The sequence below is a fragment of the Syngnathus acus genome, chromosome 3 (genome assembly GCF_901709675.1).
Source record: "Syngnathus acus chromosome 3, fSynAcu1.2, whole genome shotgun sequence".
Lineage (NCBI taxonomy): Eukaryota > Metazoa > Chordata > Actinopteri > Syngnathiformes > Syngnathidae > Syngnathus > Syngnathus acus.
Window position 1 is genome coordinate 9,726,129 of NC_051089.1, and position 18,707 is coordinate 9,744,835.

Consider the following 18,707-nt stretch of genomic DNA (forward strand, 5'->3'; position numbering starts at 1 on the left):
ACTTTCAGTAGGTGCATATGAGAGACGTCTGTGGATGATGATGATGATGATGACGATGATGATGATGATGATGGTGATGATGATGATGATGATGATGGAATTGACAAAAGGACCCTTGTTGTCCATCAGCACATCATCAGAACTCTTCTTTTTCTTGACACCAAGCAAGTGTGTGTGCGTGTCTGTGTGTGTGAACGCGCATAGACACAGTAACAATGATGACTGCATTGCAAACACGCGCATCTTCAAGCATGTCGCCTGAGCGCTTCTTCACAAAACCAAGTGAATGGAAGATAAGGCGGCAGGCGGACGGGGGTGACAAATCTCAGTCAAGACTGTGTAACGCATTCTTGGAGCTCCCTCTGTTGGATGGACGCGGCCTCCGACGACAGACACGGTCACCTTAAAAAAAGATAAAAATAAATAAAATATGTATATACGTACGTATATTTATCATAAATATTATTATTATTATTTATATATTTATCATAAAAATATATAAATGTTTTTAGGTGACTTTGTTACATAATATGTAGAACAACGAAATATGGCTACAATATATTTTATTAACTAATGAATGAAATGGGGCTTCAACTAACAATTATTTTCATAATCAATTAATCTGGTGAAGTTTTTCTTGAATCAGATTCTAAAATAGTATTATAACTTCCACCCCCTTTTTCAAAAACATAACCATTTCAAATTGAAAGTTCAGAAAATCCACATACAAATTAATTATGATTCTGTTATTTTCTAAAGTAAAAGCAAAAGTTTTATTTTGTTTCCACACAAATATAATTAGCCAACCTTCATGTAGGATGCCAGAAATTGCTAAATATTTACTGTTGAGAAGCTGTAATTTTGATGTTTGGACAATTTTACATTAAAAAGGTACCTGAATGATTCATTGATTATCAAAAATAATTCTCAGTTAATTTGATAATCGATTATTTATGGACTAATTGTTGTACCTGTAGTGTGGAAAATTGGAAATGTGGCAAGAATTGGAGAGTGGAAAGCAGATGTTCAAATGAGCTGAACAGCTTGCATTTGGAATGGCAATGATGGGGAATTAGCTTGCTTGTTCTAAAATTTTTAGTGCAAAAGCCAATCATTTGGGGTTCATCAGAAGCTCTGCAGTGATCCAACTTTATTCTCTTATGGCAACACCCATGTCACTCACCACACCAGGCTTTGCCCTTTAAAGCCATACACACTCAAAGTAACAGAACAAGAAGAATGGGCAAAAATGTTCTCGTGTTTACACCATCATTGCAAAATACAATATATCCAATTAAGCAATGGGATTATCAGAAGAATAATTGATTTTTTTTTTTTTTAAATTGCCTTAGTGGGTTTCCTCTAATGATATGTGAAGGATTTACTGTCCGATTACATTTCAGGTGTATTTAACGATTGGGTTAAATATATTTGCACTTAATCTGTTTGTTTTAAAACATTTATTGAGGCACAGTTTCTCTTCAAATTTTATGTGCACTACTTTATAATTAATATTGACGGTATTTTTTGTTCCAATATTTAAGCACAGTGTTTATGTTCATAGAGGTCATGAGGTTACATTCACTTAGAATGATATTAAATACACTTTTTTGAGGGGATCCTCATTTTGTATGCCAGTATAGGCTACCATTATTGGTCTGTTGATGGGATTTGGAGAGCTATTTTTCTGAGGTAGTACTTGGTGTCCAAAGTAGCCCCACTAGTGGTGGCAAAAGGAGGTGCATCCCGCCGGGGCTCTGGCATGGAGTGGGAGGCGGCAACCTGCAGCGAGCATCGTTGCTTCTCGCCTCTCCTTCTCGTTATGTGTTTATTGTGTGCAAGGAGCACATAACAGGACGAGGGGAAATGGAGAGTGAATGCCGAAGAAAGTGGAAGGCAAGATTTGCCCTGAGGCGAGACATCTTGAAGGAGTTCCTGGCTGAGTTTCTGGGGATATTTGTCCTGATAGTGAGTAGCCGTCCCGTCTGCCTGTGTGCACCTGTCATTCAGCTTAAACCGCCGCTTTAAAGCTGCTAATTAGGTGTCTCCATACCTCTCGTGGGACTCTGCTGTCTGTCACATATGTGTCTCTATTAAGACACATAGCGCACACTTTGATGTGGAACAACTTCAGCATCACAATGTTTGCTTGTTTCAAATGTCCTTACAGTATACGTGGTATAGTATTTGCGAGCTTTTCCCCACTTCTTTTCACCTCCACCTGTCACCACCTAAGTTCAATGACTGTGACCCATTAGTGCAGACTTCTTATGTGTGGATGAGTGCTCTCATTTGTTTTGTCCTAACTAAGTGGGGGGATTCTTTATTTTGCTCAGACAAATTGCGTCTGGCAGTTGGAAGCTCTTGTCAGACAAGGGGCTAGTGTTGAGGCTGCCTATAATTGGAATGGTGGAAAAAAAACAACAACAACAACACGTCCCTGTGTGTCTCGCAGCTTTTTGGATGTGGTTCAGTGGCCCAGGCGGTCCTGAGCAAGGGAGCTCTGGGGGAGCCCCTCTCCATCCACCTTGGCTTCACTCTGGGACTTATGATGGCCGCCTACATTGCAGGAGGGGTTTCAGGTAAAAGCACCTGGACACAATGTTTGCCTACTTGTCCTAAATGTGGTGGAGACAATCAAATAGCTGCTATTTACGCGGCTGAAAAAGCATGAAATCCATACATTTTTATAATTGATACAGTCCCAATGCAAATCAGCATGTGACAACCAATAGTTTGTTATAGTCTTTGTGGATCTAGGTACAAGCTAGATGGATGGATAGATTTTATACTTTATTCACAGCAGAAATATTCACAATTGCACCAAAGTAGTTGCAACCAACAAAGTCAAAAGAAAAGAAAGACAAGAGCAGCATTTGAGGAGAACCCAAGAAAAAAAAAATCTAATCTGAGTGAGAAGAAAAGGAGACTGATATTTCAGTCATCACCTGTTAGTCCATGGAAAGTAATGAAGATTAAAAATCATACATATGATCCAATGAAACCTCAGCAGTATCGCTGAGATGTGCCTTCTTCCCATGTTTTCATAATCTCCTACCTTGCCATTACACTATTTCTTGCTATTATTACTAGATTCATCTTTGCAGCTCTGGATCATTTGAACAGTTGATTGGATGCTTCATATTGCTAATGAGTCTCTAAACATTTGTGTTTTTGTCCAAAATGCATGGGGTTCTTAATTTTTTCCTGTGGTACTACTAGAGTGCCCCCAACCGCGGGAGACAAATTCCTCATGTTGGCCAATAAAGATGCTGATTCGGATTCTGATGTAGTGGCCGGTGTAATTTGTCTGCGCCGACAAGTTGGTTGTAGTGGATGATGCTTGCGCTGTCTAGTTGCTCACTCCATGGTTACTGAGAATACTAGTGGTAAGGCTTGAGAGGACAAGGAAGTTAATATATGGAGAGCTTCTGCTGCATGACTGGGCCATTGGGTCCCGGGGTCCACAGCACAGTGGGAAGCTTCTGTGGGACGACATGTCTGAAGATGATCATAGGTATTGGACTAATGAGCTTTACAGGGGCATGGGTCTCCAGAGAGGAAGGTAGGGGGGTAGGGGGTCAGGTGTGACGAGCCTGCCTTTCAAGACTTCCCTGGCGGGAGGCCCCCGTCGCCGAAGAAAACACAATTGTCTCCTCTTTGTAGTCCCCCATTTCGGATGACGGCGGAGCGCAAGTGTGACACATCCTGGTCACTCTAATGACCCGCGCTCTACGTGTGCCTTAAGCCGCTTCGGCCAGATTATGTCACATGCAATCGGGCCCGCCGCTTCTGGCTGCTTTGTCGCGCCCAGTGTTTGTGAACAGGATGGGGAGACGAACAATGGACGCATGGTCGATGCCCCCCGGCGGTGTCACCACAGAGAGGTCAAAACGGAGATCCCAGAGTGTTAAATAAATGAGCCCACACTGTCAGCGCAGGCCTGCAACATTTGGATGGAATGTTGTTCACTCTGGAGTTTTAGGGTGGATGATGTCGGTGAAGGGTGGAGCTCATCGGTGTCAAACTCAAGGCCCGGGGGCCAGATCCGGCCCGCTGTGTCATTTTATATGGCCCGCAAAAGCAAATCATGTCAACTCGTATGATCCTTGCTAAAATCTGCAGCAAACTTTAATTTGCATTTGCAAAATATAATAATGTGGAGATTCTTTTATTACTTTTTTACAGTAATTTGAACAATAACTTAATATTATTTCTGATTTCCAAACTAGTAATCCATCCATTTGTTGTGTATACGTATTAATATGAGAGGATTAAACATTTATTTGGTGTCACTGTCACAACGGCCCTCTGAGGGAAGCCACAGCTACAAAGTGGCCCTCGATAAAAATGAGTTTGGCAGCTAGCTAGCTAGCTAAGCTCGTCGAACCTTCAGCTACCGGGCAATCTGTTCTACCAACTGAGCCATACCAACATGCTGTTGTTGCGCTGCTGCTAGCTGGTGACACCAACAAGACTAGCTGGTCACCAGCTATCACCAGCTCCTGGTTGCGGCTTGCCGGGTGACTTTGGCTCATTTGGTTGAGCAGACTACCCACTCACAGAGGGTTTGGATGTTTGAATCTTGGCTGTTTTGCTTTTGTTGCTGGTACCACCAGCAAGCTGTTGCTAAGCTGTTGCGCTTGGATCTCCGCCGATGCCATTCTGGTCCCTCCAGCTGCAAACGAGCTCTCGTAAGTAAGTGTAAGTGCCGCCCTCTGAAAACCTTTGTGGCTGCCCAGCAGATACACAGACTGTTGGATCAAACGTTGCCGCTAATGGGGAAAAATCAATGCGTAATTCACGCCACGCCTAAAAGGTTTGACTATAATGTGTGGTAAGTGCTTATAAATGCCACAAAATGCAGGAAAATTGCTATTGTCTTAATGAAGCTGCTCAACTCACCTCATAAACATGAGCCCTTGATGTGTTTGCGGTTGTGTTGCTCCAGGAGCCCACGTGAATCCTGCAGTCACCCTGGCTATGATGATGCTGGGCAAGATATCCTGGAAGAAGTTTCCCGTGTATGTGGCCGCACAGTTTTTAGGGGCCTTTGCTGGGGCCTGCTGCGTATATTTGTTGAATTATGGTGAGTGAAAATGTTTACTGAATAACTTAAAAAAAAGACTTGGGCAATTTCAAATTTCCGCTGAGGCCGACCTAAGTGGTGGCCACCCCTTGTCCCAGTCTAGCCACGCCCCTGGCCAGTCCCTCACCTCAGTGGCATGTTTGGCCTCCCTTCACCGAGGTGTTCTTTATCAGAACATTTTCTGGCTACACTCCTTTGTGTTCGTTGAAAATCTTTTCTATGACTGATTCCATGTCTACGTGTGCATTTTGTGCTTTCACTGTTCTTTTATTGCATTTGTTGTTCTCATAGATGCTTTAATGGAATTTAGCAACGGAGAATTTATTATTAGCGGAGAGAACGCCACTGCTGGAATATTTGCATCTTATCCTGCTAAGCATCTCTCTACGCTCAACGGATTCCTCGACCAGGTAACAACTAAAAGAGGCCATGTGCCATTTTGGTGTTACCTGTATGTTTGTTAGACAAAACTTTGGCCATTGATCTGTGCTCTTGGTTTCCATATAGAATTGTTGATGATGAGGAGTGCAGATAACGTTACGCAACACTGACTGTCCTGGATGTAGAAACTACTAGAGCATGTAAAGATGCTTGAGAGTACACATACTGTGCACTCTTGGGCATGAACGTTAACGTTGACGTGATTTGTTTGCCGACGAGTGAACAATTGCGCACAATGCTGAAAATAGATATCACGTGTTTGGGATATGGTGATGTGGGTTGCAACATTGAAAGCCATACCGGAGGATTCTTTATCACATTTGCCGTTTTCTGATTTGTATGGAAACAGCCGTAAGTTTAGCATAAAGCTGCCTTGAGAAGCCAGCAGGGTAAAGGGGAAGTCATGTAATAAGCTTAAACCAAACAAGAAAGGTCACGGGTGATCGTAATTTAAAAAGATCCTGTTAAAAGTTAGTTTAGTTGCTTGTGGTTTGGTGTTTTGACGGATTGAGTGCCTGTATGTCTTGTCAGGTGGCAGGAAGTGCTGCATTGATCCTGTGCATCCTGGCCATAACAGACTCGAGGAATATCGGCGCCCCCAAAGGCATGGAACCTCTGTGCATCGGCCTAATCATCCTGGGCATAGCCGTGTCCATGGGTTTGAACTGCGGCTATCCCATCAACCCTGCACGAGACCTCAGCCCGCGACTCTTCACCGCTGTGGCGGGATGGGGGTGGGATGTTTTCAGGTAAGTGAACCCCAGGAAATACACTGGTACCTTGACTTATGTACGAGTTTATTTCATTCCGTGATTAAGGTCATAGCTCAATTTTCCTCCGTGAAATGAATTAAAATGCCACACCCCAAAAGTCAACACCTTATTTTGTTTGTATGGTTCTGATTAGGGAAACTTACATTATACTGTAACAACAAAAAACATTGAAACGCCATTAAAAATCTTAACACAAGATGAGGAGGATTTTATGTTTCTATAATTTTCTGAGATGTCAAAACAAATTAACATTCCTGAAATAAATTAACAAATTGCTCTTGTGGTAACGTTGCACAGTTGTGACCAATCACCTTTCAGTAAGTTAAAAAAAAAAAAAAACGCACTCATGGATTGCATAATAGAAAATGGAAAATTGTAGTTGTGTGTTTAAAAATTGGGGGCATAAGATTTTGATGCTATTAGCACGTACAGTGTTGTTGCCCTGGCTCACTGCTTGCTGACATTCCCTCAGTGCACATCCCTGCGTGAAAAGCAGAAGTCACAGCCACATCTCTTTCCTTTCAGACTCTCTTTGTTGTTAATATTTCAAAAGGCGCTCGTGTATATTGTGCATTCACGAGAACATGGAACATTTCCCTGCCAGTGATATGAAATATTTAATGATTTTGTTTCTGAAATGATGCTGAGGTGTCTTGACCCTGCAGTCAGATCTGACTTCAAACTACTGTAAGTGTGATCACACTCCACTACATGGTGCACATTGTGGCAATTTTGTACAATTTCATACAATATAACATAAGCTGTAACTATAGAAAACAAGTATACATATTTTGGGATTCCTTGGAAAATCTTTGTGAGAACAACACGGCCAAGTCCATGAGCCCTAACTGACAATTGCTTCTTTATTAGATAGTACCCATCCATTTTTATCGAAGATTCTATAAAGTAACTAAACTGCAAACATTTTTGGGGACTCCTAAAATGTTTTTTCTTTCGCAAATGAGCTGATCATACATCAATGATCAATGTCTTGCGCCACACAGTTAAGCTTGAATTCCTGCTCAGGCAAAGTCCCTGCATGGAAAGTTGGACTGTATTCATCTGAACTCACTTATTGGATGACATGTTGGTGTGTCAGTTGCACCAGACTTTCTAAAACCCTGTTGGCAACTTTCCATCGAGGCACTTTGAAATTCCAACCATAAGTGTTACGTAGTGTACACACTCTCATATTGTGTCTTCATCCAAATCAAGTCTGCATTGTTTTGATGTGACAAATGAGAGAGATTGAAACAAGAAATACGGTCTGTCCGGAAAACATTTCTAGATCTTCATTATTCCCACATTTTGTTTTTTATGGCCGATTTTAAAACCGGTTACATTTGTCAAAAACATTTTGCCTCACACAGCAGTCTCTTATGTAAAAATCATGTTTTGAGATTCACTTTGACAAAGTGAGCCAGTGTCCTGGGCAGATCACCTTAAATGAGGCGGCACATAAGTGGATAATCCGGTGGCATGCTGCCTGCCGACAGCATTGGACTTCCTGGGAGCCTCCAGGAGGGACACGACAGACCCCAACCCTCAACAACACCCCCCACCAGTCACTTGTTCACTTTTTCCTTTTCTTTCATCTTAAATAAATGTGTGTCTGCTTTCACCTGCTGTGCTACATTGCTAGAGACTAATGGCTCACTTAAGGAGTGAGCCAAAGTGACAATGAGGACACATGCAGTAGACACAGAGCTGCTTATTAGAAGACTTGACTTTAATCAGGGATAAGGACGGGACGCTTACATGCGCCAGACATCAACATTCATGCACACGGCTGGCCAGCAAGTGTGCTGAATTTCGCCCGCAATCACACAAATCTTGTATTTTCATTAAATATGAAGGGTGTCCATGAAATCGCTTTTATTACAAATTAAATCAATTGACTTTGGTGTGTGTTCATGTTCATGTGTTTTTCTGGCAGGGCTGGAGGTTGCTGGTGGTGGATCCCTGTGTTTGGACCTATGGTCGGCGGGGCAGTGGGAGCCGCTATTTACTTCCTTTTCATCGAGCTGCACCATGCTGAGCCCAAACCACAGGAAGAAAACAATGGCCAGCAAAAGTATGAAATCATAACTCTATCTTAGAACTAAATACAGTAACGAAGTAAACGCCTCCTTATTAAGCAGTCGAAGAAATGTATGATTTCTTCTCGCCAATCAATGAAGAAAGGCAATCGTAATTACAAAAACAGTATTGTTTCATAAAAAATAATTTACTGTCCTGTTCTATCATTATTACAGCATTTTTTACAACTAGTTACTTAGTTAACAAGTATTGAGTTATTGAGTTAGTTAGTTAGTTAGTTAGTTCGTTAGTTAGTTAGTTAGTTAGTTAGTTAGTTAGATACTTAGTCAGTTAGATACTTAGTCAGTTAGTCAGTTCATTAGTGAGTTAGTTGGTTAGTTAGTTAGTTAGTTAGTTAGTTAGTTAGTTAGTTAGTTAGTTAGTTAGTTAGTTAGTTAGTTAGTTAGTTAAAATATCATTTCATCTACCATAGTTGACCAGGTACAGCATTTCAAGGTGTTTACTACAATAGAATTTCATCATTCAAAATAATTTATTGGTTTTCTTCAGAATTATCAGTAAATCTAGGTACGATACCATCTGAACATAAAACAAGAAAAATAAAGCAAAGGTCCCAATCCTGTGTGGCAATTTGTAGGCATTATTTGGCCTTGTGATATTTATTGAATTGTATTAATCATGTTGAATTGAGCAGCCAGATACGTTTCCTGTGTGCGTTATGGACGTTCCACTATATAAGAATGCACTAGAGTACAAAGTACTTGTGTGTTTGGTAATATTATTATTTTTTGCATGTGTTCAGAGCTGTGTAATTAGTTTGAGTTGTTCTTTTTTAATTAAATTTTTTTAGTTCAGAGAAACTCCCGCCTTAATCAATTCTATGCATGTCCCTTTGTATTCTGTGGAGGTGACACCTAAAGGTTATGCGATATATTGTTGTGTCATTATAAAAGCCCTATAACACTATAATTGTTTACATGTAGAAAATAAAACTTTAGTCTAAGATAGAGATATTAAACACATTTAACCTATATGTATTGACTTGACAGTATAGGGTTATGAATTCCCACATAGTGTGTTTTATTTGTTGAGGACAGTTGAAATGTACACATGAAGTTATTTTATCTTGTGTACATTTTGTGGATGTGGATGTGTACGTTTACGTGTGCTTGTGTGTGCGTGCATTAGTGTGTCTGCGCTTGTATGTGTGTGTGTGTGTATGCATGTGTGTGTGTGTGTGTGTGTGTGTGTGTGTGTGTGTGTGTGTGTGTGCGTGCGTGTGCGTGTATACAAGTACTTTGGTCGCCAATAAAACAGAAGCGGAAGCAAACAGCAAAGACCAGCCTGTCATTAAAGCTCTTTTGCAGGTCCCTGGTGACAATAATAATGTGATCGTCCTAATGTGAATCTAAACATTCTCACTAATATGGTCAACAATGTGGAAGAGCAGAATTATTGATAAACCTGTGCACTTAATGGATATTGAAATAAAGATTCAAGTTTTAAAATTCACACATTTACTGAATATCATTCGGTAATGGTGTTGTAGTGATTTCCAACAGGGGGTTGAAAGCTTGTTTGGGAAGCTTTTTTTATAATATTTTTAAACCCTCCTGTTTTTTCTTTTGGCCCACCAAAAATATTCATGGCTCATTGTGACTCTGCATATTTAAAGGACCACTTAAGGCTAAAGTTTTCTCTGTAAGAATTTGATCTATTTGCCCAGACTAGTCTAAACACAGGATTTGTATTGTATTGTGTTTGTGGATGAAGTATTAAGATTTTAAGACCCTTTCCCACGAGGAAATTTTGATCAAAAGAAAATGTACCAGCGAAGATTTGCGACTTTGAACAAACCCTGGCGAGAATGCACCACTTGCTGCCGTTGAAAACACTCGCAATTGTTCGCTCCTCAATGGGATAGGGGCTCTTTAACGCAGCCTCAGCTGTCGACTGAAAACTGATTTCAAAATGTGCTCGGGTTTGCACTGCTAACGGGATGTGACCAAACCCGGAAAACAGCTGAGCCTTGACTTCCCAATGGGCACTTTGACGTCACTTTCAACACGTGATGACAAAATACAACCATTTTCATGTAATATTACAGGTTGTGGTTTTTTTCTTGTGAAACAAGACATTGTTCTTGTAATATTTAGAGCTCTAATTTGGTAGACTGGTGCCCAGGCATTCAGCATAAAAAATTGGACATAACCTCTTTTTTATGCCAGTGCATGTCTAATCTGTAGTCTTATCTAGTCTCACTTTGGGGACGTGTTGCTCCCCTGGGTGATCCAGCGTATCGAGTTGTAAAAAAGTAATATGTGATAAAAATCTTGAGCACTTTCCCTTGTGCCAATGATTCTTTTTTTATGAAAAAGGGTCTGATGCACAGTTGTATTGATAAATGCATTGAACAGCAGTGGACCTAAGATGTAACCTTGAGGAACTATCTTGGGCAAAGCCGCAAAGTAGATAGTGTGACTGAATCCATTTTAGGACATTAACAGATGGTTTGAAATGGGTCAAGCAAAAATGCTTTGACAGCCTTTGGCGTTGTTAGACTAATGAGGAATCTAAGAATTACACTGATGCACAATTCATTTTTCCATATAGTGCTGTTATATAAAGCTTATGTAAGATCATGGAGAATGGATGAAGGTTCCGTAGTCCCAAGAGTGCACCCTTAGCTCATCTAATAATAATAACCTGACACTATAACAGCTCTTACAGTATCTATGAGCTGGGCTTCTCTATTCTTTCTGGGTATTTATGATCCTTTTTTTTTTTTCCATTGGCGTAGACAGGCGAATAGTAGAATGTTACTGGATTTGTTTCTGATAGGCCGAAGGTGGAAAAGCATGAGGTTAGGTAGAAACTAGTCTTCTAGAAAGTATAGTCCCGTCTTGAATGAATCTTATTCCTAAGAATTCACAATAGGAATAGATTAGTCACACATACAATACAGAAAGAGAACATTTTGCACCCCGTACTGCACTTCATAAGAATAGAGAAAATTTCCACACTCATTTCTCGGAACCCTCCAATCATTTCTATTTGAGCACTAAGCACTGCCAGGTAGTTCATGGGTCATGTTGCGTTCATCAGACACCCTCCACACTGTTCATACCTCGGCTGTTTCGCAACCTGATGGCTCTTTCGATCCTCGTGTCCTGACCCCGGCCGGCCAATCAGCACAGGCCCAGTGCCCCTTATCCAAAAGCAGCCAGCTGCCGGCCATGCCGTTATGTACTTTACTGTAATTCTCGCGCTTTTCGTCCACATGACCATGAAGAGACCACTCTGACACAAAAAAGAATCTCATTGAATCTCATTGAAGGAATGATGAGCGAGTCCACCATGTCTGTACTCAAAGTCCTGTGCTGTCTACTTCTAACATGTCACGCTGGAGATGGAAGGAAGACGAGAGGAAATCCTACAGGTAAGTAAAGTGAGGACTTCACATTCGCAAGTATTTGTAAGTACTTATATCTACATACTATATGTGGATATACCGTATGTATATGTACACAGCACATATACACAGACTAGTACATTCATACACTATATAATACAAATATACATATATACTAGTTATACACACATATACCTACATATAGTGCTGTAGAATTGAAACTTTTTACGAAGTGTTGTGTGCTATTTAGTAAGTTGATGTTAATGCTTAATGAAGAGTTAATGTTTTGTAAAATTCAATATTTATAAAGCCTACCTAGGTATCGTTAGTGTCATGGTACAGAATTTTCAAGTTATGTTGAAGTCTCAAAAGGTTCCCGCTTGTTTGCTCAAATGTGTTTTTTTAAAACAGTTTGAAAAACAAACAAAAGAACAGAAATTATATACTGCTTGTTTCTTTTATTATGCATTTGAATATGACTCAAGCCACTAATCTAATACACATTGTGATGCATGTGATGAAAATATGATGAAGAGCTCTGATCAGCTTCAAACAACAATAAGTCATCAGAGTTGTTTTGATTTCATCACTGCATTCCCGTTTCACTAGCACATCATTTTAGTGTGCGGAAGCACTTGAAACAAGTCTCAAATATAGCGTTAGTAGAAATCCTCGTGCTAACGGTTTGCTGGTTGGTTCCCTGACATTACAAACAACAGAACGAGGTGATAAGAGAGCTCCTATGGCAGTGACGGTTGTTTTCTTTCCAAGTAGCTCACAAGATTTTGCTTCACTGTAAAGTAGCAACTGTAAAATTACTGTGCTCACCAAATACCTCATTGCACAGCATTAATGTCCAAACTGTTTGCAACAAACATTTTTAACTTTTTTGTATGAGTTGTAATAGAAAAATGCTACGAGTAAAATGGTTGTTCTACGAGTGCACTGGATTGTCCTACTAGTGAAGACAAAGACTGTGTTATGTAGAGTCCATATATTGGTCTGTCATTTTTTTTTTATATTTCAGTATAGTAGATTTCAGTTCAGTTGTGTTTAACTTTGTATAGCATTCACAAAGACAAAGTGAGCGGCTACCTAGACCTCAAGCTTGATGTCAAGGATATGGAATAAAGGCTCAAGCAATTTTCCATATGCAATTGCTACGCTCGCATAATTCCGACAATACAACAGTTTCGATATTACTTGTAACTATTCACCTGAGAGCAAACATGAGAGTGCACTGTCAGCTGTGTTGTGTTACTCACAGATAAGCCTGTGTGTGTGTGTGTTTTTTCTCCCTGAGATGCAGCCCTCCCAGCAGACAAGTGGGGCTCTCTGAAGGCAAAAGAGCCCCACGTCAGCAGCTCGCTCTTCCGGCTGTTGGTGGCGGGGGAGGACACCTGCACGCTGGAGCCGACGCAGCTGCACGGCTTCTCATCCTGCGGCTTCAACGCCACTAATCCCCTCATCATCATCACTCACGGGTGGTCGGTAAGGTCACGGTGCCGGCCAGCTCGCTGTGAAGCGTGACGTGGGAAAAACTCGCTGGGGCTACACCTGCGCGGTTTAATGAGGGGTCCATCAAAAAGATCACAATGCGTACTTTAGATTGGATCATTCATTTAACAGCTCGTTTTATTGTTGTGCTTGTTGTTCACACTGAGAGCCTGTGATAATATGTCCTCCTCATTTAATAACTAAATCAGGTGACCAGAATGTTAGAAACAACAAGATGAAGTTCAGTTCTACATTATTATTATTATTGTTGTTATAATAATTATTATTATATTACTATTATTATTATTTTACTTTTTACTCATTTCTTTTCTGGTTGTACTTCCAACTTGTATTCCAAATTGAGTTTTGGTGGTCGAGTGCAGAAGAGTTTGTCTTGGTCAGGTGGACGGGATGATGGAGAGCTGGGTGAGCAGGTTCGCCTCCATCCTCAAGACTCATCTGAGAGACGTCAACGTTGTGATAACCGACTGGCAGTCCCTGGCTCACCAGCACTACCCCAGAGCGGCACAAAGCACACGTACGGTTGGAAAAGACATAGCACATCTACTGTCCTCACTCAAGGTACCAAAAAGAGTTTTCCCCAACTTTACAACATTTCTGCACGTGGGACCAGTTGAACAATAACACTGCACTTGAATATTGGATTTGCAAAGCTAATTGCACTTAACTAATAATTCTATTTGAATGCATTGCATAAAGGTTTTATAAATATCTTATTTGGAACTTTGACACCAAGTTTTCAATGACTATTAATACTCGTAATATTAAGTAATAACAGACGACTATTACTCCTGCCGTCACAGGAGCACTATGAATATTCACTCCGGAAGGTTCATTTGATTGGCTATAGTCTCGGCGCTCACATCTCTGGATTTGCCGGAAGCTATCTTAAAGGGCCAGAACAAATCGGAAGAATTACTGGTGAGTTTGAAGAGCAATTTTGTGGGGAACGGCAATTCTTGCTGACCTTTGACATTTGCGCAGGTCTGGATCCCGCTGGGCCGTTGTTTGAGGGCATGTCGCCAACTGACAGGCTGTCGCCCGACGATGCCGAGTTTGTGGACGCCATTCACACGTTCACCCATGAGAGTCTGGGTCTCAGTGTGGGCATCAAGCAGGCTGTGGCTCATTATGACTTTTACCCAAATGGGGGGGACTTCCAACCCGGATGCCACCTGCACAACATCTACGAGCACGTTTCCCAGTATGGCCTTCTTGGTAAGAAATGAGCATCGTAGTGGTGGTTATTGTTAAATGGTTATTCATTTATTTCCAAATAATTTATCTTGCAAAGACAGACAGACAGTCAGTCAGACGGGAAGGGCAGCGTGGCATCCTCCTCCGCTGCTCTGTCATAACATTGTTTTTTCTTAATTGGTGCCGCCACCTCAAAACAGAGATTTGAGGAGCCTGGATGCGCTGAGCCCGTTCATCTTCGCTAGTGTTGACAGTTACTCCTTGTGTGCGTTGGAGCAGATGAATTTAATTCCCTCCAGCTGAGTGCGAGTGGCTCGCTGATTTGTGATGTTTTGGTGCCTCTCGATGGAAAAAAAAGATGGCGAGCGCCACATTAAAGTATCTGTCAAGCTCGGTAGTTAATTAGCGACATGTGCCTATCCTTTCCTGTGCTCGGTCCGGCTATCTGAGGCGAGCTGCCTCCAGGCTATGCAGTCACATGATGACTTGAAAGGGGATGTGACAACAGCAACGTGTGACAGGTGTCAGCCTTAGACAAGAATTACGTCCATCTACGTTCATCTAAATGTCGTTATGAAAGCCATTCACAGCCCAAGCCCGCTTGATTGATCACTGTTCAGCAGTGGTGCCTCGAGATACAGATTTAATTCAATTCCATACATCTCAAATAATCTTTCCCAGTTGACTTGAATGACATAAATAATATATTCAAAAAAACATAAAAGAAAAACAGAACAGAAAGAAAAAAAGATAGGCCTGATGTGTGTTTGTTTTTCTTTATATAAATAGCACTAGGGTTTCAAACTAGGGTTGGGGTTTCAAACTAGGGTTAGGGTTTCAAACTAGGGTTTAAAACTAGGGTTAGGGTTTCAAAATACGGTTGGGGTTTCAAACTAGGGTTAAGGTTTTAACTGAGCGCAGAATTTTTCAGATAACCTATGCTTCAAGAGTTCAACACTCACAGGCATGTTTTCTTTATCCTTAGCGAAGGATGACTCGGAGTTAGTTGTGACCGTTTTTCATGCACATTTGTATTATCCTGCCCACGGGTGGCAAACGTGCACATACCAGATGCAACAGATCTATTCAATGATGTCATTACTTGAGTGCTATCTTTAAAAACTTGTAAAAAGTAACTCTTTCCCACTATTTTGTCAGTATATAGAACTTTTGCACAGTACTGTACTGTAAATGTCATGAATAAATTCAGCCTTGAATAAATACCACTTTGATTTTATGCCGCAGGCTTTGGGCAAACGGTGAAATGCGCCCATGAGCGTTCCGTGCACCTGTTCATTGACTCCGTGCTGAACGACGAGCGTCCAATCAGGGGCTACATGTGCAGCGACAACCGGGCCTTTGACAAAGGCGTCTGTTTGGACTGTCGAAAGAACCGCTGCAACACGCTGGGCTACAATATCAAGAAGGTTCGCACAGGACACCGCAGCAAGAGGCTCTACTTGCAAACACGTTCAACGATGCCCTATAAACGTACGTACAAGAAGAAATTCTCCTATGATTCTACCATAAACCATGAATCTTTTTTGTGCTTCTAAAGCCTGCTTCTTTTACAGCTTGTTTTTTAACAATTATTTTTATATGCAGCGGTGCCTTGACATAGGAACGTAATTCATTGTGTGAACATGTATTGTAATTGAAATCCTCTTTCTTCAATGAAATGAATGAAAAAGTGAACAATAACCAAAGGCACAGATGTCACTGGGGATAGGGTTGGGGTTAGGGTTTGGAAGTAGGGTTTCAAACTGGGGTTAGCGTTTTGAAGTAGGGTTTCAAACTAGAGTTAGGTTCAAAGTAGGGTTAGGGTTTGGAAGTAGGGTTTCAAGATAGGGTTTTGAACAAGGGTTAGGGTTTCAAACTAGGGTTAGGGTTTGGACGTAGGGTTTAAACCGAGGTTTAGGGTTTGGAAGTAGGGTTTCAAACTAGGGTTAGGGTTTCAAACTAGAGTTAATGTTTGGAAGTAGGATTTCAAGCTAAGGGTTTCTAACTATGTTTTTAAACTAGGGTTAGGGTTTCAAAGTAGTTTTAGGGTTTCGAAAGAGGGTTTCAAACCAGGGTTATATATTTATATTTTTAAAAATGTTGCGGGGAAATCCGCCTAATAGGGGAATCGTGTGCCAAATCGTGAGTCTGCGGGAGTATTCTATAATCAGTTGGCAACTCCCTAAAAAACGTTAACAAAAATCGAAAAGCGATCACAAATGTATAATAACACATAATAAAATATTATTCCTACATTTAGCAATTTCCTTTTAACGAGAAAAAGATGGCCATAATCGAGCCAAAATGATTTTTGTATTCAAAGAGCTGAAGTTGGAAATGACAAAGTTTCAATCAAGCAGCTAAAATGGTTAAAGTAAAAAAAAAAAAAAATTTTTTAAATGGACAATGATCAGAGCATTCTGCCTTAATCTTCCTCCTGCACAGTTTATCACTATCAGATGAGGATCCAGTTTGAGCATTCCATGCAGAGCACCGAACCCTCGCTCAGCATCTCCCTCACTGGTACAGAAGAGGAGAGCGGTGCACTTCCCATTGTCTTGTGAGCACCACCTTCTGTCATACGTGTGCGCCATGCGCTACTATTGCAAGCAAGACAGCCTTTACAAATGAATAATTCACAAAATATGCTGTTTCTTAATCAACCAAGATGTTGTTGTATATTGTAATAGTCTAACACAGCTTCATTTCTCAACTCTGCAAGCACCGAGCAGGTTTTGGGGAATAAGACGTACACCTTCCTGTTCACCATGGACAAACATTTGGGAGATCTGATGTTGCTCAAGGTCCACTGGGAGGGCTCAGCTTTGTGGAAAAATATGTGGAACAGAGTGCAGACCATCATGCCTTGGGGTGGACATGACACCAAATCACTGCTGACAGTGGGCAAAATCAGCATCAAAGATGGCGACACACAAGAACGGTAAGAAAACCTGGATTTTTCACAACTCCAAAAATGAAAAAAAAAAAAAAAATCTCATAAATAAGAGTAGAGTATAACACGTGTGCCTGTCAGTATTGTTAAATTCCCTATCCACATGTGTTGCTTCACCATTTTTATTCAAGCATACGTTGCTTCTAAGGATTGTAACTGTCACACAGATGTTCTAAGCTTATTTTTGACACTAATTAAATGTTTATTATTTACGATGATTATTATGATTATCATGTTATAAACACTGTAGATTTTGCCATTCGTTGTAATTTATAGCTATGACATCTCGGGATTTTTTTTTTCTAAAGCCAAAAGAAAATGGTAAAAATTTGTTGATCAGTGTAATTCCCTCTGAGACTTGTAATAAGGGCGATACTACATTTTTACAAGACTCGAATTCATTACTGTGGAATTTTAACGCCATCTAGTGGATGATCTTGCCTCTTGTAGTATATGTGTTTAAAGTTTGCCTGTGTGACCCCCCTCCCTCTCCTTGCAGGACAGCTTTTTGTGCCATGACAAATGATGGACATCTGGAAATGTCCCAAAATAAAGTGTTTGTGCGCTGTCAGCGGGAGCCACGAAAGCAGCACAAGACGAAGCACAGTGAAAGAGACACCTGCTCCATTGACTGTTTTTCTCTTTGGGCTCCGCTTCATGTCTAGGTGAGGATGTATAGTGCAAAGATCGGGAAGGTTTCGTTGGATATGTGACAAAACAAAACAAAAGCAAAAAAAAAACTTTGATTACAACACAACCTTCCTGCAGATAGCGTTCAAAAAAGTCAGGCCATGGTGACCCCTGTTCTAACATTTGAGAGAAAACCATTTGAGCATTTGCTAGTTTAAATATTAGCAGGTGACACTGAACTCGCTGTTGGAAGTTCAGTGACATTTTGTTGACTTTTCTAGGGGTATATCGTAGTAAATTTAAGATTGCAAATGTGAAAAAATGTCAAGATATCTCAAATCTCAGGAAGGACAAGGAGTGGAAAATGTTAAAAAGTTGGACTTTAAAGCCAGCGTGTAGATTGGGGCTTTGGTGTGCTGTATTTTCAGGTGGGACTTTTCAATTTGAGCACCACTGCAATAAGATCAATTTGCTCCCTTGTTCTAAAATTGAGATAAAATCAGGCAGTAAAACACACCAAAAGCATATAACTTTCATATTGAGTAGAGAAAAACACCCAAATTGTATGAATTCATTCTGTAATTTTTGAATGCCGTTTTGATGGGTTTCAATAAAAAAAAATCCACCCTTCATTCCATTTGCAAAACCTCCAAA

At 40.7% G+C, this 18,707-nt stretch overlaps 2 protein-coding genes across 4 annotated transcripts; both read left to right on the forward strand.

The window, feature by feature from the left end:
- The first annotated feature begins 1,747 nt into the window (after positions 1-1,747).
- aqp9b (aquaporin 9b) lies at positions 1,748-8,632 on the forward strand. The gene is made up of 6 exons (XM_037248236.1): positions 1,748-1,968; positions 2,456-2,582; positions 4,952-5,089; positions 5,381-5,499; positions 6,062-6,279; positions 8,240-8,632. Exons 1-6 carry the CDS (start codon positions 1,867-1,869, stop codon positions 8,400-8,402), a joined length of 867 nt encoding a protein of 288 aa, XP_037104131.1. The 5' UTR covers positions 1,748-1,866; the 3' UTR covers positions 8,403-8,632.
- Positions 8,633-11,507: 2,875 nt separating this feature from the next.
- lipca (lipase, hepatic a) lies at positions 11,508-18,685 on the forward strand. Of its 3 annotated transcripts, none has more exons than XM_037247378.1 (9): positions 11,508-11,782; positions 13,059-13,246; positions 13,655-13,834; positions 14,077-14,194; positions 14,258-14,491; positions 15,716-15,961; positions 16,916-17,030; positions 17,193-17,411; positions 17,923-18,685. In XM_037247378.1, exons 1-9 carry the CDS (start codon positions 11,683-11,685, stop codon positions 18,086-18,088), a joined length of 1,566 nt encoding a protein of 521 aa, XP_037103273.1. In that variant the 5' UTR covers positions 11,508-11,682; the 3' UTR covers positions 18,089-18,685. The 3 variants fall into 3 exon arrangements, with proteins under 3 accessions (XP_037103273.1, XP_037103274.1, XP_037103275.1); XM_037247379.1 differs by having other exon boundaries at positions 11,509-11,782; positions 13,074-13,246; XM_037247380.1 differs by having other exon boundaries at positions 11,509-11,782; positions 13,077-13,246.
- Positions 18,686-18,707: the final 22 nt, after the last annotated feature.

Coding starts and splice junctions, on each gene's coding strand:
- aqp9b (XM_037248236.1), top strand. CDS start 1,867: ATGGAGAGTGAATGCCGAAGAAAGTGGAAGGCAAGATTTGCCCTGAGG. Junction 2,583..4,951: donor CATTGCAGGAGGGGTTTCAG/GTAAAAGCACCT, acceptor GTGTTGCTCCAG/GAGCCCACGTGAATCCTGCA. Junction 5,500..6,061: donor TCAACGGATTCCTCGACCAG/GTAACAACTAAA, acceptor ATGTCTTGTCAG/GTGGCAGGAAGTGCTGCATT.
- lipca (XM_037247378.1), top strand. CDS start 11,683: ATGATGAGCGAGTCCACCATGTCTGTACTCAAAGTCCTGTGCTGTCTA. Junction 14,195..14,257: donor ACAAATCGGAAGAATTACTG/GTGAGTTTGAAG, acceptor ACATTTGCGCAG/GTCTGGATCCCGCTGGGCCG. Junction 15,962..16,915: donor TTCAACGATGCCCTATAAAC/GTACGTACAAGA, acceptor CCTCCTGCACAG/TTTATCACTATCAGATGAGG.